Source organism: Pteropus medius, unplaced genomic scaffold (assembly GCF_902729225.1).
Source record: "Pteropus medius unplaced genomic scaffold, Ma_sr-lr_union100, whole genome shotgun sequence".
Taxonomy (NCBI): Eukaryota; Metazoa; Chordata; class Mammalia; order Chiroptera; family Pteropodidae; genus Pteropus; species Pteropus medius.
In genome coordinates this window covers 6,669,187-6,692,944 of record NW_024351647.1, presented here as the reverse complement: position 1 = coordinate 6,692,944, position 23,758 = coordinate 6,669,187, and the positions used below count along the sequence as shown (strand labels likewise).

Genomic DNA, 23,758 nt, shown 5'->3' with positions numbered 1-23,758 from the left:
GGTAAAAGTGTTCTTATTAATCAGGAGAACTTGAAGATAGGTTTTGCAAAGTTCACATGTTGCCTATAAGCATTGTTTTAATAGTCTTAAAAAAAGATGAAATATTAAAAGAGCTATTTTAGGAAAACTCTCCCCCAAAATAGCACCAAATATTAGGTTATCTTTTTTCACATAGTAACACAACTAATTTTATTATGGGAACATAGGAGGAACTGAAGCCTTTCACAATAGCTGCAGTCTAGTAGGATTGAGCCAGCCAGGCAATCAAACCTGAGAAGAGAGAGGAGTAAATTAAGGTCAAGTAGTAAACGAGGAATGGGTAGAGCCATAAAAACTAGCCATGCAGAGCATTTCCAATAGAAAACTTTTGAGAAGGCATTTAATTCCACTAAAATTTAATAAGTAATTATTGAAGATTCATTTATATATCTCCTTAGGTAATTTTGAAATCAACTTTCCATAAATATGAATGTAAGTCATTTGTTCTCACTTCTAATGAGCTCCTACTACATATATTTGGACATTTTAAAACATATTTCTAAATAACTAGTAAAAAAATAGAAAACATTTAGAATTTAATGATCATGAAAATTTGGCATAAAGATTAAGAAATGGAATCATTCTAGAAGTGTGGTGAGATGACTCATAAGGGAACTTAAGATATATAAGGAAAACTTCCTTGTAATAGCTGCTATCCTGGAATCTTGTCCATTACATACACAAGAAAGAAAAGTACCATTTGGCGCTTGTATCTCCACAGAGCTGGATGGACCTGCCTTTCCACCTACAGCTGGTAGGACCGAGGGTGGGACTTGAGCCAGTCAGTTAGGTGGTACTGGACCAGAGAAAGTAGTACGTTGAACTTGAGCTTCAGGTAAGCAGAATCAGCAGTGGAATCTACAAGTCTAAAGAATCCGGCCAGCAAAGAACATAGCAAATGCCCAGGTGAGAGACCATGCGACTCCAGAGAGGGGTGGAGAGAGTAGCTGCCAGATAACCTTCCATCTCCATGGAGGCTCAGCTGCTCTTATAGTGGATTCTGTGAAAGCTGCTTGAATCCTTCCCCTACCATCTCCACCCTAACCCCTTACTTATCATCTGTTCTGACTAGGCTAGTACTGTGTCCAGTTTTAGCCTTTCTAAGAGGATACACAGAGAAGGTCTATAGGAAAGCTGCTAGTGATTTAGTATTCATGTTTTTCTATACAAATAATTCTGTTGACCTCATGACTATATAATAAGATATAATTTAGGAAGGATTGAAGGGTCTAGTTTTTGCAGTTTGGTAAAGAGAATGCTGAGGGGATTTTTCAAATGGTTGATAATCTCTTCAAAGCAAGTTCTGATGAGCTGTGTACCGCTTGCTCCATTAAGTCTGAGAAAGGAAATGCATTTAAATAGCAGCAGAAGGAATTACAATTGACCCTTGAACAAGAACAAGATGGGTTTGTATTGCGTGGGTCCAGTTATACAAGTTTTTTCAGTTGACCCGTGCAGTTCAAACCTAAGTTGTTCAAGGGTCAAACCATAGTGAAGAATTTCTTGGCATGGTAAACAATATTGTGACATGCCACTGACTATGAGATATACTTTTCTTGGAGTTCTTAAAACGAGCAGAAAGTCACCTCTTAGGATGATTTATATATGCGCCTATCAAATTTCCTGCTATTCCAAAAAATAAATTATTCTTTCCTAAAATGTTAAGAATGGTAGGATCGATAAGATATCAGTGGAAGAGGAAATGAGATATAGCAACAAAATTGTTGACTGTGGAGAAGAGAAGAAACTCTAAACTCTGACAATAAGAGATTTCCTTTCTTTAAAGTACAGCTGTTGAGTTGTCATCCAGTTTACCCCTTGTAACCAGTTCTCACCTGAGGAGTGGCTGTAACCCACAGGAGTGTCCCTTAGCAGCAGTATTTGTGGAATGTGGCCCTGCTTTTATGGGCTTAGCTGATTGTTCCCGGATGGACATCGAACCCAGGTTAGGGTGAAAGCTGTTCCTTAGGAACTTTAAGACTGAGGAACTAGCAGAGTAGATTGCAACATATAAACTTGAAAGGTATTCATGGCTATATATTCTTTCATGTAAACTACAAAAAAAGAGAAAGTTTCCAGAGAGAAAATATAGAATGAAGCAGATGCCCAGAGGAACTGAAATGGAAGATGAATTTTGCGAACTGTCCCTTTGTTCAAATCCTTTTCTGAGGAGGCTGTGTTCTTGCCCTTGGTTTCCGTGGAGCATTGCTATATCGTATAGTGTAGTGTTTATGTGTTTTAACTTAAGCTAGCTCTCATAGGTTTCTGTCACTTGAATCGAAGTGTCCTAATTTACACACTTTTCCAAAACTGACCAAAGTGTCTCCAATCTGCTGAAAGTCTCCTTTTCCCTTAGTCATGCAAAATTGGCTCTGTTAGCTCCATTTCCATCTTAGGTCAGAAGGAACTTTCTGACTTAAGGGAGAGATTGGGCGAACACATGTCATGGCTTCATAACTTACTAATTGTATGATCCTTGGAACCTTTGTAAGCAACCTTACTAGTTGCATTAACTTGATGCATATAAGTCCTTAATAAAATAATAGTCTTACTTTTCAGATGGAGAAACAGGTTAAAATTTTCTCAAGCAACACCAGCTGATAACTTAGAGCAAATACTGTTCACTACTTCCTATAGTGCTTCTCTCACACTAAAAAAATGGAACATTGATATACCCATGATCAACACATAGCCAATTATCTATTTCAACTTGTCCATCCTCTGCCTACTTTTATTGGCATGATATAGGGGCTTGCTTTTCTCCTTCCAAGCCTTCCTCAGAGAGAAGAGGTGGTGTAGTCAAGAGAAATTGACTTCAAGAAAAAGTAGTTCTAGTCCTAGTTCGTGGTGCCTGGAGCTTCTTCACACACTGTAAAACCAAAAGATCTTTCTAACAGGCAAATCTGATGGGGCTACTCCATTATTAAAAACCCTTTATAGATTCTCTATGGACTTCAAGATAAATCCCCTGACCACAGTTCCTCCAGACTCACTTCTTGCCACTTCTTTCCCACATACATCTTGAATTTTTCACATTTTCCCACTTTAAGCTCTGTATGAGTACTCATCTCGTGCCTTTTGAATTTTATTTTTTTCTCTCAATTCCATAGCCCACTCCTATCCTTTTCCCTTGTCTACATCTTGCATCTTATTCAGGACTTAGTCTACAAATCACCTTCGACAAAACTCTGCCGAATGCCCCCCAGGCTTGGGTAAGAGCCTCTGTCCCCCTTCATGCCTGTACTTATGCCATCAGAGTGCTTGATTTTCTTGGATTATCTGTTTACTTCTCCAACTTTCCTCTGGACCCTAAGCTACCTGGACTATAGTCACTAGTAATACAATAGTTTTGTCCACAAGAAAGGGTAGAAGGAATCTCAATTTCTCTCTAAAATAGTTCTGGAGTAGATGTCACATATAACTTCGTAATATATTGTTGGGATCCCAGCTCAAATTATTAGACAAAGATAAAGTTCAGAGACCCATGGTGAATTAAGCTCCTAATTCTCGGAACCACAAAGATATTAGCCAGGGGTGGGGTCGGGGCTGGTGGGTGGGAAGGGGCGGTGCAGAGAAAGAGAAAAATGAGAAAAGAAAACCCCACGAAACCCAGGAGCCTTGCCTTGTACCTCATCTCCTGCTTCAGGTATACATCTACTTATTTAGTAAAGAATGTGTTGTGAAGCACCTATACTATTATGTGTGCCAAGGGTTATTAGGTGAGAGGACAGAATGAAGAGCAAAATAGCATGAACTTCAGAGCTTAGAATTTAGTATGAGAAATACACAATCAACCAAACACATACAGATGTGTAATGAAAACCTTTATATATCCCCCAAAGACAAATTCAAGGTGCTATAAAAGCTCATTACATGGAAACCTGGATGAAAGGGTAGAGGGCAAATGTAGGACCACTTTTCTGAGAAAGTGAACTGTGAGGTAAGATGAAAGGCTAGCTGAGGCTGAAAGAAAGGGATAAGAGTGAGGCGCTTCCCAGTCTGAGCTAAAGTGGGAAGGAGGTCAGCTCTTGCAGGAACTTAAAGAACAGTATAGTTGGAGCACTTCTAGAAGAGGGAAGAGTACGTGGAGAGGTAGGTGGAGGCCATCCAGATGCATTGCAGGCTTGAATTCCCTTATCTTCCCAGGAACACACCTTGCTATTGTCACCTGGCAGTGACTATGGCTAATCAGTCTCTGAGCAAACTTGTATGTGAAAATCACTGCCAGAAAGCCTAGAATCTTGAGGAGAAATCTCAGGGTCTCAGAAACTTTGAGATAATATGTTAATTGGAAGCAAAACAAGACTTGCTCCTTGCCTACCTCCAGTCCAACCTCAAATCTTTAAATATGTGGCCCGGTAGGGGTCTGTGGCATAAAGATGGCTCATCTTTCCTTTTGTGCTCTTTGAAGTTCGTGGGGATTGGTGGGAAGGAGGTTCCTGCTCTTCTTCAAGACCTCTCAGTAGGCTCTTAATTCCTGGAAGGCTCTTAGCCTTCCCACTTTGAACTGGCTGCTCTTGTCTTGAACCTGAGTCTCTTCTGTGTCCACTGCTTTATGCTGTATGTGTGGGATTATATGTATTTGATTTTGAAAGTGTCCCTGCAGGACTCTTCTGATAACTCCTCTAATTTCTACATTTCTACCTGACCCCTATATTCTTGAGAAGTGTTTGGATTATGGAATAGGAAGGTTAGGCTATATCCAGACAGGCCAAGACTCCTTTCTGAAAGGCATAGCATCTTGGCATGTGTCCCAGGAACTTGGAACCAATCAGAAAAAAAGACCAGAGGACTGTGCTCCTGGAGCTTCTAAAGGGAATGTTGGATGTAAGCCACATTCATTTTGTCACTCTTCACTCACCCTTTCTCTTCGATCATGTAAGGACACTGCCTTTTACTGTTCAGACTCTGGTGCTAGCTTCCCCTTCAGTGCCAAAGAGCAGAAGAAAAGAGGTCTGTGCTTGGGGAGAAGAAGAAGAAGAGCCTTCAGTCTTCACTGAAGTGATTCTCTGTATTATACTTTTTTTTTTAAGCAAGGCAACCCTTGGTTGACCTCACATATTGAAAGGACCTTGTCAGTTTATAGTCCCTTATTTTTTTTATTTTTTATGCCTACAGCACCTGTTCTTCCTAGGTGGTCTCCCATTCAAGTACTAACCAGGCCCAACCCTGCTTAGCTTCCGAGATCAGACAGGAATTGGCTTGTTCAGGTTAGCATGGCCGTAGATTGAATTGTACTTCTGTCCCTCCTTCTATTAGTCTCTGTCCTTGGAGAGCAGGGACAGTGTCTTATTCCCTTTTGCATCTCTAAGGTTCCTACATAGGTCAGTAATTCCTAGCTGAACAAATGAGTAACCAAACAAAGGAGGAATCAGGTTGCCTGGACGGTGGTTCTGGGATCTAAGAAGATGGTGAAGGAAAGAGGGTGCAAAGGTTTGGGGCATTTGGTGGCTCCAGTGACAAGTAGAGGAAAGGAAAAAAATGATAGTGGATAAAAATGAAAAAAAAGTTACTGATTTTGAATAGAAGTGTTTCACTGTGGAGCTAAAAACCTACATGCTCTCACTAACACTTTTAAGAAATTGGTCAGGACCAAGTTAATGGTCCAGCCATCCTGGTTATAGATAATGAATAGCCTAAGGTTTTTATTTTCATTTCTTCTAAGATTTAAACCTTCGGAGCCCCTGAGAAATGATGCTGGAAATTTAGGAAGGCAACTTTCCCTTGATGAATTTCCGAGTTGTATTCCCAGAGAGCATCCTTTCAAGCTAGGCCTCAGATGTGTGGGACTAAAGCCTCCAGAGGTGCTCCTTACAATCATGGAAGGAGTTTTAAAAGTCTGGTTCCATTCCTTTAGTTTCCTGTATTTTCTAAGGCCAGAAGAGAAGAGGCAAATATGTAATTGGAAAATACTAAATAACTGTCCTATGCCAATCAAGACTGCTTTGTTCTGCCAGGTCTCTGTGATGGAGTTGAGGACACTGGCTCTGAAACCCTTCCCATTTGATACTACCCAGCATTGGTCAATAGTTCATTCATCTGTAAAATAGGAAAGTGCTTTTCTTGCTCGGTTATTGTTGTAGGCTGAATTGTGTCCTTAAAAATGATATGTTGGAGTCCTAACCTCCAGTACCTCAGAATGTGGCCTTTTTTGGAAATGGGGTTTTAATAGAGGGAATCAAGTTAAAATGAAGACATTAGTGTAACCTAATCCAGTATAACTTATAAAAGGTGGAAATTTGGATACAGAATCGGATATGCACAGAGGTGAAGAGACAGAGGGAGAAGATGGCTATCTGCAAACCAAGGAATGCCTGAGGCTCCCGGAAGCAGGAGAGAGGCCTGGCACAGATCCTTCCCTAGTGCCTTCAGAGGGAGCCAGCCCTCTGGCACTTGTATATTATACTTCTGGCCTCCAGAACTGTGGGATAATAAATTTGTTTTTCTAAACCACCCAGTTTGTGGTACTGTGTTATGGCAGTCCTAGGAAAGAAATATAGTTATTTTAAAAAATGGTCTTTAGCTCTTTCGGCTTTTCACTTCCAAGATGACCAAAAAAAGAAGGAACAATGGTTGTGCCAAAAAAGGCTGGGGCCACGTGCAGCCTATTTACTGCACCAACTGTGCCTGATGCGTGCCCAAGGACAAGGCCATTAAGAAGTTCGTCATCGGAAACATAGTAGAGGTCGCAGTCATGAGGGACATTCCGAAGCAAGTGTCTTTGACACGTTGGTACTTCCCATGCTGTATGTGAAACTACATTACTGTGCGAGTTGTGCCATTCACAGCAAGGAAGTCAGGAATCGCTCTCCTAAGGCCCCGAAGGACTGAACACCCCCATCCCGATTTAGACCTGCAGGTGCTGTCCTGTGGCCTCCACCAAAGCCAATGTAAGGAGCTAACTCTGAAGAACTATTCTCTGGAAAAAAATAATATGGAAATTTTACTTAAAAAAAAAATAATAAGCCTTAAAAATCTCTCTAAGTATTGATTAGTTCTTCTCAAATTCAGAATTGCAAAAGGCGATAATCCCTGTAGACTAAACTATATTGGGTGCTTTTAACAGAGATGATAAAGGACACTGGTATGTGAAAACGAAACCTCCTTCCTACCAATCCCATCCTCAACCTTCAAACAAAGGAAGGATAAGCCATCTTTATGCCACAGACCCCTCCTGGGCCTCATGGTTTAAAGATTTGAGGTTAGACCAGAAGTGGGCAGGGAGCAAGTCTTGTTTTTCTTCCAATTAACATTATCTCAAAGTTTCTGGGACCTTGAGATTTCTACTCAATTCTAGGCTTTCTGGCAATGGTTTTCACATACCAGTTTGTGAAATCCATATTTTCTAATCTGTGTTATATTATGGACAGGAGCTCCCCGTGTTAATTGTAGCCTTATGATTTTCTGCTTTTGAAGAACTTGAGTGGCTAGTCGGCAAGATGTGGATATAAGGATTGCCAAACAGTACTTAGCAGCTCTGTGTGTTTTAAAAAGTGTATGTCTGTACATAGAAAGAAAGATTATAAGGATAGATGCTGAGATATTTAGCAGAGGTTATCTCTGTGTGGTAGAATTACTGGTTATTTTTTATTTGCTTATTTACTTTCTAAGTTTTCCAAGCAAATATGTGTTATTTTATTGATCATTATATTATAAAATATAGTGACTATAAGACAAAACCTAGTATAGTTTTTGTTTCATGTTTTCCTGGATAGGCACTAGTTCTGGGTACAAAGGACCTGTCAAAAGATTTCCAACCATGGCAATCTAGTTTTTTAGGGGAGAAGAGGGGTCTTCCAAATCTTAGTTTAAATCTGTATTACCTTTTCCTCTTTGCTGTCTTCCAGCCTGTGATGTTTTCTACTGAAATCTACTGTAAGGTACAGTAGGGAAACTGGGCTATAGTCAGTACATCATGGTCAGTAGTGTCATGGATTTTGAAGGTAGCTGGTCTATAAGCTTATCTTTGGATATAAGTGGGACTGCTAAAAAGCACCAACTCCACAGCTAATGATATTGGGTGTAAGTGGGTCGAGTAAGAGTTCCTGTTTATTGAAGACAAGAGTGTCCTTCACTAGGACATCACTAGGGATGTGTTTATGCAGGATCACCGTCTCTTGAAAATCATTGCCAGGAACTGGGAAATAAAACTATTTGGAGAACTGCTCTTAGCGGGAGCATATGGAGCATTCATGGGGGCATTTGGTGGTATGAGGCTTATTCAAGGGCCATCTAAAATGAGATTAGGACTTTTTTGACAAATAGATTGCCATAAGGCACACTAATGTAGATAAATCTGGATGATGGGTAAGGCCAATGAACAGAGCTGGGTCTTGGCTTTTTTTTTTTTTCATTATTGCAGGTAAACTTAAGGAAGCCTGATCAGAAGCCGACGTAAAAAAAGCAAAAAAGCACACACACAGACACACACACACACACATATGCACACATACATTATTCATCAAGGGAGATGGGGGCCAGAGCAGTCCATTAGGAGGGTAATTTACCCTGCTTGATATGCCCTTTTTGATCTTAATATGAATATTTAACTGTCAGTCTTTTGCTTATTGCTTAACGTCTCCAGAGTTGTTTAGCTTGTTCAACCTGTGTCCTTATTAATGGAAGCAATTATTGAACATAATAATTTGACTATATCCCTTCACTCTTAAGATGAAAAGAACTGAAACCAATATTGGAACTTTACTAAAAGGTTATTTTTTCACAGTGATGTGGATGTTGTAATTCTGAAACTCTAAGGATTGAACAAATTGAGCAAATGGTGATTCTCACTGTTGGAGAAGGGCAATACAAATATGGAAAAAGAAGAATCCTCTGGTATAGGATTGGAATTGCAGATGTCAATATGAACTCATTGTTTTTAATAAGTATATAAATGTACATATTTCTTAGTTTCAGCCACTAAAAGCAATGAATACATCCTGAATCCAGATCTGAGTCAGGTACCATTCTCTGTTTAATGAAACTAGGGCTCCTTGAAGAAATGGCTGATTCTTGGACTGGGGTAGGGAGAGTAGAGATGAGCCTGGAGCATCTTATTGTACCAGGAAGTAAAGGACTACTCAAAAAATGTTCAAGATATGCCTAAGGGTCACAGGAGTCATCTTGAAGGGGCTCTCACTGCTTACATTTATAGCAATTGACAGTAATGGATTTTAACCAATTACTAAAATAAAAGTTAATGAGTCTGTGTGATAATAAGTACATAAATAAATAAATCAGAAAGAAGGAAAAGCATTCTTCACAGTAGAGTGCCAACCAATTGGCAATCATTATAGTAATAACTTTCTTGGATGAGAATAATAAATAGATGCACTAATTATTGGGTGAAAATCTGATGACCCACAGGAAATTTACATAGGCTTAAAATCTCTTTCCCAAAATTATTAATTGCACTGGAAAAGTAGTAAATTTATAGTGGAGAAACCTGAGGGGAGGGTTCACTTATACCAAGCGATCAATGTTAACTTTACCAACAATGGGATAAAACATCACGGCCTCCTGATGTGATTCATCGAGGATACAATATCACATGTGTGATACTCCCGCCCACATCAAAACAAACAAATTGAGTCTAATGAGGAAACATTAGACAAACCCAAAATGATATAAATTATTTTTAAATATTGAATTGAATGTCATCTTAGGAAAGGACTATGTCATGAAATACAAAGGAAAGCTGAAGACCTCTTCCAGATTTAAAGGAGTCTAAAATAGTGACATAATTAAATGCAATCTGTGATCCTGGATTAGATCCTGAACTGGAAAAGAAATTCTTATAATGAACAACGTTTGGACGACAGGTAAAATTTGAATATGGACTGTATTACATAGTTATGTAGTTATTATGTAATATCATAGCAATATTAAATTTCCTGATTTTTATATTTGTATTGGAATTATGTAAGATAATCTTGTTCCTAATACCAATGAACACGATGTCTACAACTTATTCTAAATGGCTGAGAAAAAATATGTGTGGGCGCACACACACACACACAGAATACAAATGTGGCAAAATGTTAACAGTTGGGGAATGTGGGTGAGGATAAGCGAGTTCTTTGTACTATTCTTGCAGCTTATCTCTAAGTTTAAAATTACTTTGAAAAAGTTTTTTTTATTTTCTTTTTGCTCCTTCCCTGATACTTAAAGAATTTATTTCTCTTTCTCCTCCCACTAGCAATCTAGGGTCATTATTGGGCAAGAGTTTACATCATCTCAAACTTTACTGGTAAAATGGCATGGGGGAGATGGAAATTATTATCACTTATAGTGGGTATGAAATGACTGGGGTACCAGCCCTTTCAGCCGTTGAAGAGGAAATGGTGTTCTTTTTTGTTATGGGGTCTGTACTAGCTAAAAGGCCATAGTTTGAAGTCTGCATAGCTCCCTTGTCCTATAGAGAAAGGAAGGCATTTAATCACGAGAATCTTTTTAGCATAATTTCATCTTAATTTGGTCATTAGTACCTTGAGAGGAAAGGGGAAATTGTAAAGGTAGCAAGAAGGATGTGTATCTATATGGTATATCAACTCCTCTCTTCTTAAAAGGCCAGGCCAATGCAAATAAGTGTGAGATTTCTGATATAGATGGACCTATCAAGCTAAGTTGAAACCATTTTCTTATGTTTTGCATTGGACTATGGTGTGGTTAAATTTCTTTACTATCCAGAATAATGCTCGTACGACACAGAAAAGCAGTCCAGTTCCCACATCCTTTGCCGTAATTCCTGTATTTATAGTAGACAGCTGTAGATTCCAATTCAGAGGTTAGATACAGATTTCGCATTTACAAAGCTGAACATTAGCATTGCCCTCAAAGGACATTCGCCAAATGAGCAAAGCAGAGAGGGCTGGGAATACTGACAAAATAACCAAAAGTTGTACTGAAAACAGATTCTTCGATGAGCCGTCAAATTCACAGCCTAGGAGAAACACAATGTTAGCTACAATGGAGCATCCATTAGGTAGCCAGTCAAAGCTGTACGTAGTTTACCGTAGACAGAGCTTGAGAGACTAGGGGCATAGAAGGTCTAAGATCTGAAATCAGCCCATGCCCCACCCACCCGCCAGGTCCCTGTAGTTTTCGATTGGATTTGTTCACTCTGAGGACCCTACCAGAGGCCTTATGCCAGTTTCCCCTAATAGTTTAGGCATTTTTTCTTTTCTTTTTTCTTTTTCTTTTCGGTCAGTGACAAAAGGCATAAGTAGTATGCAAAATTGGTGGCCTCCCAAAGCCTATGATAAGGAAGCATAGGCCTCTCAACTTCACAAATGATGAACAAAAAGGCTAAGCCCCAGGCAATTGTGGAATATGAAAAGTGTAACTCCATCCCCCACCCCTCACCAAATTGTGTTCTTTTGTTTGAATTAGCTAGTTTTTCTCTCTCTCTGTAAACAAATAATGCCCAATGTGGGTTCAAAAGGCTATTCTCTGGGAGAGATTTCCATTTTTTTCATGAATCAAAGCCTTAAACTAAAAGAACCAACTGTTTACCTAGAGCTGGTGGAGCAGGTTTGCTCATCAAGTCCCACCCTGTTGACATCACTTATGCCTGGGAGTCTCTGTCCTGGAGAACTGAGCCAATTAATTAATAATCTCTACCAAATTCTTGGCAGGTGTCAACCTGCCCTACACAAAGGCTCAGCAGCTACATCGCTTCCAAGATGTTTCACCTCAATATCCAGTCCCTGCAGGGCTGGAGGGGTGGCCTGGGTTTGCACTGCCCTGAAGCCTTCTTGGGACTTCCCAAAGAGGCTGATTTGCTCTTCAGTGGTAGGCTGAAGCTCTCCTACACCCAAGTACATACCTAATTCCCAGGACAACTAAACTAGTTTGTTTGTTTTTTTGTTTGTTTGTTTTACATCCCCTGAGCAAATGAGGCTGAAAAAGAACTGGTGTCTATTAAGTGAAATGAAGTCTGGAGATTTTTAAACATACTGCAAATGTAATCAACAGGTTAAATAAAGAGCTTCTATATGACAGGAGTGCTTCATCTTTAAAATCTTTCTGTACTACACTGCTTTCTTTGTAGGTCTTTAATTATGTGCACTGTTTTTATAGTTTCAATTTCTTACACATTGCTTTAATTTTCAGAATTATCAAAGAAACATCTTAGATTCAGTTTATTTACATACACAGAGATTTCAATTAAATTTGGTTTTTAATAACCCTGATATTCTATTGTAAATTATGTAGATGACTTTTATTTTTACGCATTATTGTGACCTACATTTTGTTTTTAAAGATGAGGCTTTTGTTTTTATGACCAGCTTCACTGGACCTCAACTGTACATTTTAGACTTCTAATCTTTGACCATGAATTTGGAGAGGAATGAAAAAGTAAATCCTTTTTTAGTAAATAATTTCTGAGCCATGATTGAAGGACCTATAAAAAAAGTAATAAAACTTTTCTCCTGATGTCACTCCATTTTTGGCTGAAGACTGCACAGTGACATGCTTGTGCCTGGGTGTGAATTGGAGTCTGGATGAGGGAAATTGGAGGCCTGCTGAAAGGCCCTGGAAGAAGTTTAGAAGCGTGGAGTGAAACCAAATTTGTTTTCCACATTTTGCCTCAGGTTTGCCTTGTGAAGGGTTTAGAAAGTAAGACCTCTGAAAACAGTTTCAGAGAACTATGATGAAACAGCCTGGAGATGATCTTTACCCAGTGAAGGGCTGTTTTACAACTAGTTTTTCTAAGAGCAGAGCATGAATAAACGGGCTCAAATGGACACAAATAGAATACACAATATTTGTTTTGATAAAAGGAAAAAATCCCCCTGGTAAAAACTAAAATACTGCCTGCAGAGAATTGATCATCTTTATTGGCAGAATAGAGGCCCCTTTCTAGGAGTGGGTGTGATCAGATTTCAGGGTCTTTCCAGGCCCAGGATGCTGAGAGGAAAGATGGTTTCGTGGGGACCAGCATGGTTTCATTGGGTATCAGGCATTGGCATTGGTCATGAAAGAGAAAAGCAAGAGCTTCATTCAGATATAGGTACAGGAAAACATACCACAGGGCAGAACACATAATAGCTGTGTAATAAATACTTTGTAAATAAATACTGATCAGTTTATAAAGAGAGTCTTAGAAGCCGGTTGAATATCACTCTTGTTAACAGGCGACACTGACTTACATTCTTCCAATTCTCACTGGTATGAGACAACTTCATAGATACATACATATGGCAGGAAACACTGTGACAGGTTTCTACAGAGGAAGGTTTCCAACTGGTCCTTGCTGTTCCCCACAGGTTAGACAAAAGTTCCCTCAGTCATTATTCACTGTGACCCAGTGTGCCTCCTCCTTTGAAAAGCCATGAGTCTGTCTCTTCAACAGCAAACTCCAGTTGCTTCAGGCGACCTTAGTCATAGATAAGAATCATTCAATATGGCATCAGTTGTGGCAGCAGTGACTCCTTTTTGGCCACAGACCTTGAGCCTTTACAAAGTCTTTAGGGAGTCAAAATGAGAGATTTGGGTTTTTTTTTTTTTAATTTGTTTTGTTTTGTTTTTTTTTGTTTGTTTGTTTGTTTGAAAATAAACCAGAGTCAGCTTGCCCATTTTCAGTGGAAGTTGACATGGTCATTCTTTTGAGGGAAGTTATTAACTTTTCAGGGGAGCTTGCTGTTCCCCTGCCAGTATAACTTCTCTTCCACTTTTTTCTTTTTCCATTGGCAGAGAAGCAACATTTTAAAGGTCTTCCTGAAGGTTCTGTTGCAGAGGGCATAGCAAATGGGGTTGATAGTGCTATTGACATAGCACAACCAGTAGCCTAAGTGCCACAGGGAGACTGGAACACACTTGTCACAGAAGGTGGAAACCAGGACCATGATGTTATAAGGGGTCCATGTGATGATGAAGGCCAGGAGAATGGCACTCAAGGTCTGGGCTGCTTTTCTCTCTTTGACAAGGACCATTCTCTTTCGTTTGGTCATTTGATGGCTAAGGTTTGGATCAAGGCCTTTTGCTGAAGGATCCTTGGAAGCTGGAGAAGAGCAGGGCATGATTTTCACTTTGCGACAACCGTTGTTGGTCTCCTGGGTCCCATCAGCTTTGACCACCAATCGGAACTTATAGGCCACACATTTCTGACTCCTGGGTCTGTGAGCAGCAGCTGGAGACAAGAAGTATTTTGGGGAGTCATAGTCATTTTTTTCAGTTTGACTTTTCACAAAAGTTTCCTTGGTCTCTTCAGCACTAAATTCTTCTCTTGGGCTTTCCTTGGCCTGACTCTTATAGACCACTTGGAAGACAGGGTCAGTGGTGGGTTTGTCCTCATCCTCTGAGGAGGGGTAGCTGCTACAGGTAGTGAGCTGCTCAGCTTTGTCCCATTCGGTGCTTGGGCCGGTGGTTTGGGATGGCTTCCCAGTGGTGGAGGTGCTCCTGCGGGAGGATGACCAGGAAGCTTGATTCCTTTCCCTGTGGGCCAGTGTGGACCAAGGGCAGCTAAAGCAGGACCTGAGCAGAGCCTTGTGAGCTGGCTTTCTCTTTGCAGTTTCAGCCATGGAGTCAGAGCCCTGGAGGTCAGCAAGGTCCTTGGTCCGCTTCTCTGTTTCCCGATAGATTCGGCAGTAGAGAATTGTCATGACAGAAACGGGAATGTAGAAGGCAGCAATGGCAGTGCCAAAAGTGATGGTGGGCTCAGAGAGGAACTGGATCTGGCATGCATCTGGTGGTACCGTTCGCTCTCCGACCAAGTACTGCCAGCAGAGGATCGCTGGGGCCCAGAGGATGAAGGAGATCAGCCAGGCCAAGCCAATCATGATGCCAGCCCTCTTTGGGGTACGCTTGGCCCGATACGTCAGGGGTCTTGTGATAGAAAAGTAACGGTCAAAACTGATCACCAGAAGGTTCATGACGGAAGCATTGCTGGCCACGTAGTCCAGTGCAAGCCAAAGGTCACAAGCCAGACTCCCGAGAGCCCAGCGTCCCATGAGGATGTAAGTAGTGTAGAGGTTCATGGAGAAGATCCCAATGATGAGATCTGCACAGGCCAAGCTGAGCAGATAATAGTTGTTAACTGTCTTCAGCTGACTATTGACTTTGAAGGAGATCATGACTAAGACGTTGCCCACAATAGTGATCAGACTTACCACAGCAGTCACAGCTGCGATTGTGATGACTTCCCACAACCTGTGGCGTTCCAAAGGCTGGTGATTTACTGGGGTGCCGTTGACAGTAGTTGCATTGTGGTAAGATCCTCCTTCCATCCTGGTGAAAGAATTTACATTAGGAGTAAGCCAGGTTCTAGGCTGTTCCCTTTTCTATCTCACCTCTTTTCGGACAGCATCTGTAAGAGAGAGGAATATATTAGTTTTGCTCATCAGTATGAATTTCTTTTCCACTCTTTGTTTATAATTTCTAACAAAATATTAAACGTGTCCCCACGTATATTCAGAGCAAGTTGCTGAAATCTCTAAAGTCTCGATAACATTTTAATAAGGGCTTTTTATGATCACTAATGCCTGAGAGACTTCCTTGTACATGAGGCTGCTGCCCTCTTGTGGTTCCCATAAACAATTTTTAAAAACGGCTGGGAAGATGAGGAAGGCAGAGGAAGAAGAAAAGAATTGGATTGTTGGAGAGTAGTAATAAGGGAAAAGCAGGTGATATTAAGGTACCTTAGACGCCAATGGCCTTCAGGGCAGACACTTTTTATGCTCCTGGTAATAAGTACCTAGTCTGTCATGCCCTGGGGAAAATGACAAGTTGCATCGACTCTATAGTCAAATTGTTAAATATTATTTAGTCTAATTATAAATTCAATTATTGAACATTACTGAGGCACTGTTGTGAGCCAAGACTGTATTACAACATTTTCCCTGTCTTAATGCACAAACTCCCAGTGGATACCTGGTTTTCATTTATAGGGTGTGAAATTTGCCCAGCTGTTGAAGATGATGACCCTCCTTCCATTCTTGGGCTATTTTGCAATGTCATAGAAGTGCTTTAAATTATATTTTTATCTGATTATAAAGTAATATGCTCCTTGTAAAAATTTAAGCAATGCCAAAATGTATAACTTAGGAAACAAAAGTCTCCTCTAATTCTGTCTTGCAGAGGTAATCAATACTAACAGTATGTATTTTGACGGCTTTCCCTCATGCATATACTAACCAAGATTTTAATACAGCTATTTTTAAGTGAGTGCTTCTTTGATAACAGTAATTAATATAAAGATGAAAGATTTGTGAAGGACTGTAGGTTTTCATTTATATTTTAAACTTTTTTAAAAGATGTTTAAGAATCTCAAATTCAATATGAGATTGACGATATTGCCTTGTGACAGAAATCAGATTCTCCCACCTTCCTTATCTTGCACCCTTCTCCTTCACATCTCAACTAATGCAATCCAGTTTACCCATGAAATGTCCCTTGGTCCTTTTCCATTCTGGCTGCTACCACCCTGGTCCAGTCTCCTGATCCCTTGTACCCCTAATTCCTTGGTGTTATCAACATCCAAAAGCTGGCAAAGTAAATCCCAAGGATGCTAGGTCACTAGACAGAGACTCCCCGGCACCTGAAAAAAATCAGAGTTACTCTGTACCCAACAATTATCTGATCAAAAGCTTTCACAGACCCAGACCTAAGTTGTACAGTGCGAGAAAGAACCTACAGAATTTCCTTCTTTTCCCCTTTCTTCCTTTTTTCCTTTCATCCTGCCTTCCATCCTTCTTCCAATAAATATTTTCGACTGTCTTTTAATTCTGGACAGATTGTAATTTTGAGGATACTATGGAACAAGACCCAAGTGAGAATATAGATAAATATCTGGGGGTTGGTACTGGACATCTAACCCAGTCCAGTGAAGGTGGGAAAGCACGTCCTGAGGAAAAAATTTCTAAGCCAAGACTTGGAGCATGAATGGGCTTTTTAGCTAGGCGAAAAGGGTCGGTGGAGGTGGGGGAAGAGTGTTTCAGCTTCAGAGGGGAAGAGCTTGTTTGTAAGACCAGAGGCAAAAGGAGGCATCAAGTACTAGGAAGCCTGAGAAGTGAGAGATGAGACTAGAGAGGTGAGGGGTGAGGTGGAGAAGGAACGGGAGTAGACTTGAGAGAGAAGTATGCTTTCTGGGAGAGCTGTGTTAGCTATTTCTAGACTCCTCCTCTACTCTAAAGGTCGTCCCAACATCCAGGGTCTTCGGAGCATTAGTCTGAATACACATAATAAAATAAACTGACTGCTTGCTGAGTTTTACAAATCAAATCTTTAAAATAGAAATAGATAGTGTTTTAGAAGAATTTAATTTTCCACTTAATTTTACTAAAAGGTAGCAAGCAGTTTCTGAAAGATTCTGGAAAGTTGGGTGTATGCATTCTCCTGGGAATGCACGTGTATAAACTGGCTGCTTATCTTCTCTGATCTGATTTCTTATTTGCAAAAAATGGAAATTGGACTATGAGATCTAAGATACCTACATTTCTATGATTTTGTATTTTACATAATGTAATGGTTAATTTTATGTGTCAACATAACTAGGTTATGATACCCAGCTGCTCGGTCAAATAGCAATCTAGATGTTGTTGTGAAGGTAACTTTCATTTTATTATTTTCACATTTATTTATTTATTTATTTATTTATTTATTTATTATCTATCCATCTATCTATTTATTTATTTTTTATGGTGACATTGGTTAATGAAATCCAATAAGTTTCAGCTGTACATTTTAACAGTAAGGCGTATATATATTTACACTGTATGTTCACCTCCCATAGTTAGATTTCTTTCTGTCACCACATATTTGACCCTCTTTACCCCGTCTACCTTCCCCTTCCCCCTCCCCTGGTAACCACTAGTCTATAGTCCATGTCGATGAGTCTCTGTTTGTTTGTCCTGTTCATTTGTTGCTTTAGGTTTATGTCCCACATAAAAGTGATATCATGTGATTTTCAACTTTTTCTGTCTGATTAGCTCGAGATTCGTCCATGTTGTTGCAAATGGCAGTATTTCATCTCTTCTTATGGCTGAGTAATATTCCATTGTATGTATGTACCACATCTTCTTTAGCCAATCATCTCTTGTAGTTCACTTCAGTTACTTCCATGTTCTGGCCAGTGTGAATAATGCTGCTATGAACATTAGTGTGCAAATATCTTTTCGGATATGAGTTTTCAAGTTTCTGGAGTAAATACCCAGTAGAGGGATTGCTGGATCATATGGTAGATCAATTCTTAATTTTTTGAGGAACCTCCATACTATTTTCCATAGTGGCTGTACCAATTTGCAGTCCCACCAGCAATGTATGAGTGTTCTTTTCTCTGCATCCTCTCCAACATTTGTTATTACTTGTCCTGTTGATTATAGCTATTCTAACAGGTGTGAGGTGGTATCTCATCGTGGTTTTGATTTGCATTTCCCTAATAGCTAGCGATGTTGAGCATCTTTTCATATATTTGTTGGTCATTTGTGTATCTTCTAGGGAGAAGTGTCTGTCCAGGTCTTCTTCCCATTTTTTGATTGTATCTTTTGTTGTTGTTGTTGTTGTTATTGATTTGTATGAGTTCTTTGTATATTTTGGATATTAGGCCCTTATTGGAGGCATTACTTGCAAGTATATTTTCTCATTTGGATGATTGTCTCTTTATCTTAATGGTGATTTCTTTTGCTGTTCAGAAGTTTTTTAGTTTGATGTAGTCCCATTCATTTATTTTTGCTTTTACTTCCCTTGCCTTTGTTGTCAACTTCATAAAATCCTCTTTAAGTCTAAGGTCCTTGAGTTCTGTTCCTATGTTTTCTTCTATGCATTTTTATTGATTCTGGTCTTATATTCAGGTCCTTAATCCATTTTGAGTTAATTTTGGTGTGTGGTGATAGACAACAGTCTAGTTTCATTCTTTTGCAAGTAGCCTTCCAATTTTCCCAGCACCATTTATTGAAGAGGCTTTCTTTTCTCCACTGTATGCTTTTGGCTTTTTTGTCAAACATTACTTGCCCATATAAATATGGGTTTACTTCTGGACTCTCAATTCTGTTCCACTGGTCCGTGTGTCTGTTTTTCTGCCAATACCATGCTGTTTTGATTATTGTCACTTTGTAGTATAATTTGAAGTCAGGCAGAGTGATGCCTCCAGCCTTGTTCTTTTTTCTCAGAATGGCTTTGGCGATTCGGGGTGTTTTGTGCTTCCATACAAATCTGTATAATGCTTTAGGTAATAAAGTCATTTTAACTAGGTTGATTCTTCCAATCCAAGAACATGGAATATCTTTCCATTTTTTTGAATCTTCTTCGATTTATTTTAATAGGGTCTTATAGTTTTCATTTCTTTCTATCTTTCTTTGATACATGAAACACTTTGATAAATGGAAAAGAAGATCATTTATAGTGGCAACATCATCTCATAATCATACAACTAAATCTGGCATTGGGCAGCTTCAGGTTCAAAGTCTAGTTTCAATGGTCATATTACTTAACTTCTCTAAATTTTTGACTTTTAAACTTTAAAGTGGGGATGATAAGAGTCCTTACTTCAAAGGATTGTTTTAAGGATTAAACGAGATAATCCATGTTAAGTGTTTGTTACACTGCCTGACACAGGGAAATTGTTCATTACAAAGTAGCAATCTGGCAAGAAGGATATTAAAATGACTCTTCCTGTTGTGGGAATGGGTATGAGGCATAGCCTATTAAGGGATGTTTTGGGATGAAATGATAAAGCAATACTTTTGCTACTATGAGCTGGCTGTTTGGGATGCTTAATGATGCCAATGATACTTCCCCCTTTAGTTTATGAAGCTGGTGTTCCACCTCTAGAGGAAGATCAAATTGTGCTCAACCAGTAAAGCAGTAACCTTGAGATCTGCAAACTCTGAATCTTTGTGGGAGAGATTTGCACATCATGTGATTTTGAAATTCCTCAAGTGACTCTCAGGTGTGCAGCCGGGCTACTCAAGGGGCAGTTGATATAGATGGGCAGTATTGGCGTCACCTGGGAGCACGTTAGAAATGAAGAATCCTCAGGACTAGTATCATTGTTTGTGAAAATGTAACATGCTAATGAATTATGTAGAAATTGCAAGAAGTTGGGTCTTGCAATTCCACATTTCTCAAAATCTCCCAAGTGCTCTCTATGTTCCTGAGCCATGACTCATACTTTAAACAAGACTGAGGAAAATTTCTGAACTTCCTAGAAAAGAGGAACCATAGCATACAAAGGTGCTATTGAAATTGGAATTTTTCAACTGAAGTGTGCAGTAACATTTGGATCTCCCTCTGCCTTCCAAGGACATTTGAATGCATTTCATTTCTCCTGTTTGAAATTAATGAATATTTCCTTTCTTGCTTTGCTCCTCTCTATTCTTTCCACTCCCTCCCCCCGCCCCACTCATTTTTGACAGAATAATTCCCCCCGATTCCCTAGCTGCTGGGAATGGACAGATCTTTCTACAGACAAAGGCATTTGAGACGTGAGGTAGTTTCTACCACTAAAGGATTGATATTTTTTGTGGGTGATAGTAGAGTGTGAAAACTGAGTTTCAGCAGTGTTGGTCAAGCATGATAGTCTTCCACAATACACTTTCTGAATTATTAAAAGGTTTTGAGGAAAAGATTGTTTTTATGGAGGGGCAACTTTTTTAGGTTGCAGAGTCAAATGAAACATTAAGCAGTTATATGGAGTGGGGAATGGTGAGCATTCTTCTGCGTTCTTATTTAGTTACTCAAACTTTAAAATTTCCCATTTTCCGCCACACTGTTGAGCCTGGAAAGCTCCCCCACTCTCATCAACCAGGCAAACTCCTGCTCAACCATCGGGCCTTGGCTCAAGGGTTTATTTCTCATGAAACCTTGGGCAAGGACTCATTTAGGCTGTTTAAATTTTCTTTCTTGGGCCTTCATCTTGAACTTCTCACTGAACTCTGCACACCACGGCAATCATCAGTTTACAGGAATATCTTGTGGAAACTGAGCTACCTGAGAGCAGAAACTTTTTTTTTTTAAATTTTCAGGACCTAGTACTATGCCTGACACAGAGTAGAGAATTTAAGCAATGAAGTGTTTCTCATATATATATATATATATAATTTATTATATACATGGTATAAGAAAGGGCCAGAAAGAACTGTGAAGGAAGGAAACACTTGTTTTGCTACTCTGACATTTAAGATCCCTCTTTTTAAAAAAAATTTTCATGTGGTTTTCTGTAATACAAAGCTAAAAATGGCTCCCATGTATAGGTATAACCAATTGCTCTTCTCCTTAGTTAAAAATATAGACAGGATCCATTAAATGTACTACTTAGCAATAAAAATATTAAATCATAAAACATGAGTCTCAAAAATTTTCTTCTAAATACATGAAGACACACAAACATACAAAAATAAACTGCAGTGAGACCGTCTAGTTAGAATGCCAGTTCCACCACTATCTGGCTGTTACATAAGGCAAGTTGCTTAACCTCTCTATAGCTGTTTCCTCATCTGCAAAATAAGGATAACAGTAGTACCTACATATGGCTCTTAGGAGAATTAAATGCTCACGTGCTCAGCAAGTGTGAGCTAAAGTCATTTCTACAAAAATTCTCTTGACCTCAGAGCCCATTCTATCCATCTAATAGTCGTGTACTGTTCTCTACTACCAGTTGCTTGCTGCAGTCCACCCCCTCCTCTCACCTGAGACCCACCCCTGCCTTTTCCTCCATACTCCCTCTTGAACCCCGAGTTCAGTATAATTTAAAAAATTATACTCAATCTTGAAAATCGGGAGATTAAACAGAAAAAAGAAAAATTAACTCGTTGGAAATATCACTACACAGTTAACCACTGCTAACGTTTTGGCATACACTTTTTTAGAACTCTTCTTATGCAAATACACCCATTTGTATTTTTAACAAAAACGAGTTTGTTATACAAACTGTCTGTTTTATAATCTGTCCCTTTACTTACAACGGTCCCGCCCCCAGACCCACTCCAGACCCCCACCGCCAGCTCCCACACGTCGGTGAAGCCCTCCCTAGGCTTCCCCGAGCCCGGGTTCCCGCCCCACCTGCCTGGACCCAGGGCCGCCCCGCCCCCGCCCTCTATCCCAGCCCCACACCCCGCGCTCGCGGCTCCTGAGTGCAGGCCCGTTTCCGGTGGGGCTAGGGCATCTCCACCGCGGCCGGGTTCTCGCTCGTTCGGCACCGCCGGCGGCAGCCAGATGCAGGGGCAGCGAGCAGCTCGGGGCGGCCACGGACGCCGGCCCGGCCGCGACCGACCCGGCGGGGACCGGGCCGGAGCCGCAGCGGCGCTGGCGAGAGGCGGCGGCGGGGACGGAGGCGGCCGCCGGGGCCGCGGGCGGGGTTTCCGCGGCGGCCGAGGAGGGGGCGCCCCGCGAGGCGGCCGCCGGCAGCTGGGCGGCCGGGGCGCCGGGGCCAGAGCGCCGGTAAGAGTAGATGGTTGGTGGGGTTGGGGTCGGGGCGGAGGCCGAGGGCGCGGCCGCGCGGGAGCGGGGCTGGCCGCGTCCAGGACGCGAGTGTAGTCGCAAGCGGCATACGGGGCGCGCGTGGCGCGCGTGGACGCGGTGGCAGCGGCGCCTGCGCGGGGCAGGCAGAGGGCGGGCACGCGGCGCGTTCGCCTGTGCGCCCCTCGCGGTGTCCCCGCAGGGGCGGCCGCCGGACCGGGGGTCCCCGGGCCTCCCCAGCCCGCCTAAGTGGTTCCGGATCCGTCATGGTTAAGAACCCAGAGACCTAGGCTGTGTGTCAGCGCACAAGCTGAGGGGACATGTTGGGTTCAGGTGGGGTGTCACTGTGATAAATCCTTGTGCGGTGGGGTGCACCCGGGGCTTGGTAATGGGCAGCGTGACAATACGGGGAGACATTCCTGTCATGAAGAGAGAAGGGATTTTTTTTTTAATTAAAATTTTTTTTCTCGATTATTCACTGTGCAATGCGTGGCACACAGTAGGCGCATAATGTTTATTGAATGACTGAATACCCCCGACGGACTTTTTATTTTTTAGTATGTGGGGGCAGGATCAGATGCTTAGTTCTCTCTCTCTCTCTCTTTTTTTTTTAAAATAGTGTAATAATTGTCTTAATTATATTTGTGTACGAATCAATGGTCACTGGCCTTCATCTTTCTGAATTTTCAATCTGTAAATGTTTTAGTAGTCAGGTTTGAATTTTAATAGCAATATGACTGATCGGTCTTCGTCACACACTTGTAAGAAAATTTCTTAGAGATTGGAACAGGGAATGATGAAGGCAAACTCTTACTCCACTGATGTCCCAACTAAAGGAGTTAGTTAGATTTCTATGAGCTATCTGTTCTGCTGTTACGTTAACATTTGTAGTACAAAACTATGTTTTGAATTCTCATGTGCATAGATTAAAAATTTTTTTGATATAAAATTTCCTGTTACTGAAATACTTACGTATTTGCAGTATCTTAAGGTCACAGTAGGTGCGACATCCCTAAAGATAGTAATTGTATACCAAAATACAGATTTGGCAAAAAAAAAAAAAAATTATAAAATGTAAGGTTTTAAGGGTAACATAACCTTGTTAGGGTTAAGGTAGGTAATAAGTAAAATTTGAGGTATGAAGAAATTCTTAGGATCAGCTTATTAGGAAATGAAACAGACCAATCTAGTGTACATTTATTATATTTTGTCTTCATAACAACATTATTTATATATGTAACTATAACTTTATTGCAGCCTTTTTTTAAAAAAACAAAATTGTTTAAGCAACCTTATAACACACACAAACATCTTCATTTTTACT

The 23,758-nt window shown here is 40.5% G+C and overlaps 2 protein-coding genes and 2 pseudogenes across 2 annotated transcripts in view; 2 read left to right on the top strand and 2 right to left on the bottom strand.

Annotated features, from left to right (window-relative positions):
• Positions 1-5,148: 5,148 nt before the first annotated feature.
• On the bottom strand, positions 5,149-5,267 carry LOC120587307 (uncharacterized; annotated as a pseudogene).
• LOC120587231 (40S ribosomal protein S26-like) lies at positions 5,162-6,967 on the top strand (annotated as a pseudogene).
• Positions 6,968-13,469: 6,502 nt separating this feature from the next.
• Positions 13,470-23,758, bottom strand: part of CHRM5 (cholinergic receptor muscarinic 5) — a 64,037-nt gene continuing 53,748 nt past the window's right edge. Inside the window, exon 2 of the mRNA XM_039843986.1 lies at positions 13,470-15,349. Coding sequence (XP_039699920.1) covers positions 13,671-15,269 — 1,599 coding nt within the window. The 5' untranslated portion in view covers positions 15,270-15,349 and the 3' untranslated portion in view covers positions 13,470-13,670. The remainder of the gene's footprint in view (positions 15,350-23,758) is intronic.
• Positions 22,092-23,758, top strand: part of AVEN (apoptosis and caspase activation inhibitor) — a 140,332-nt gene continuing 138,665 nt past the window's right edge. The window contains exon 1 of the mRNA XM_039843987.1: positions 22,092-22,416. Within this exon, the coding sequence (XP_039699921.1) occupies positions 22,192-22,416 (225 nt within the window). The 5' untranslated portion in view covers positions 22,092-22,191. The remainder of the gene's footprint in view (positions 22,417-23,758) is intronic.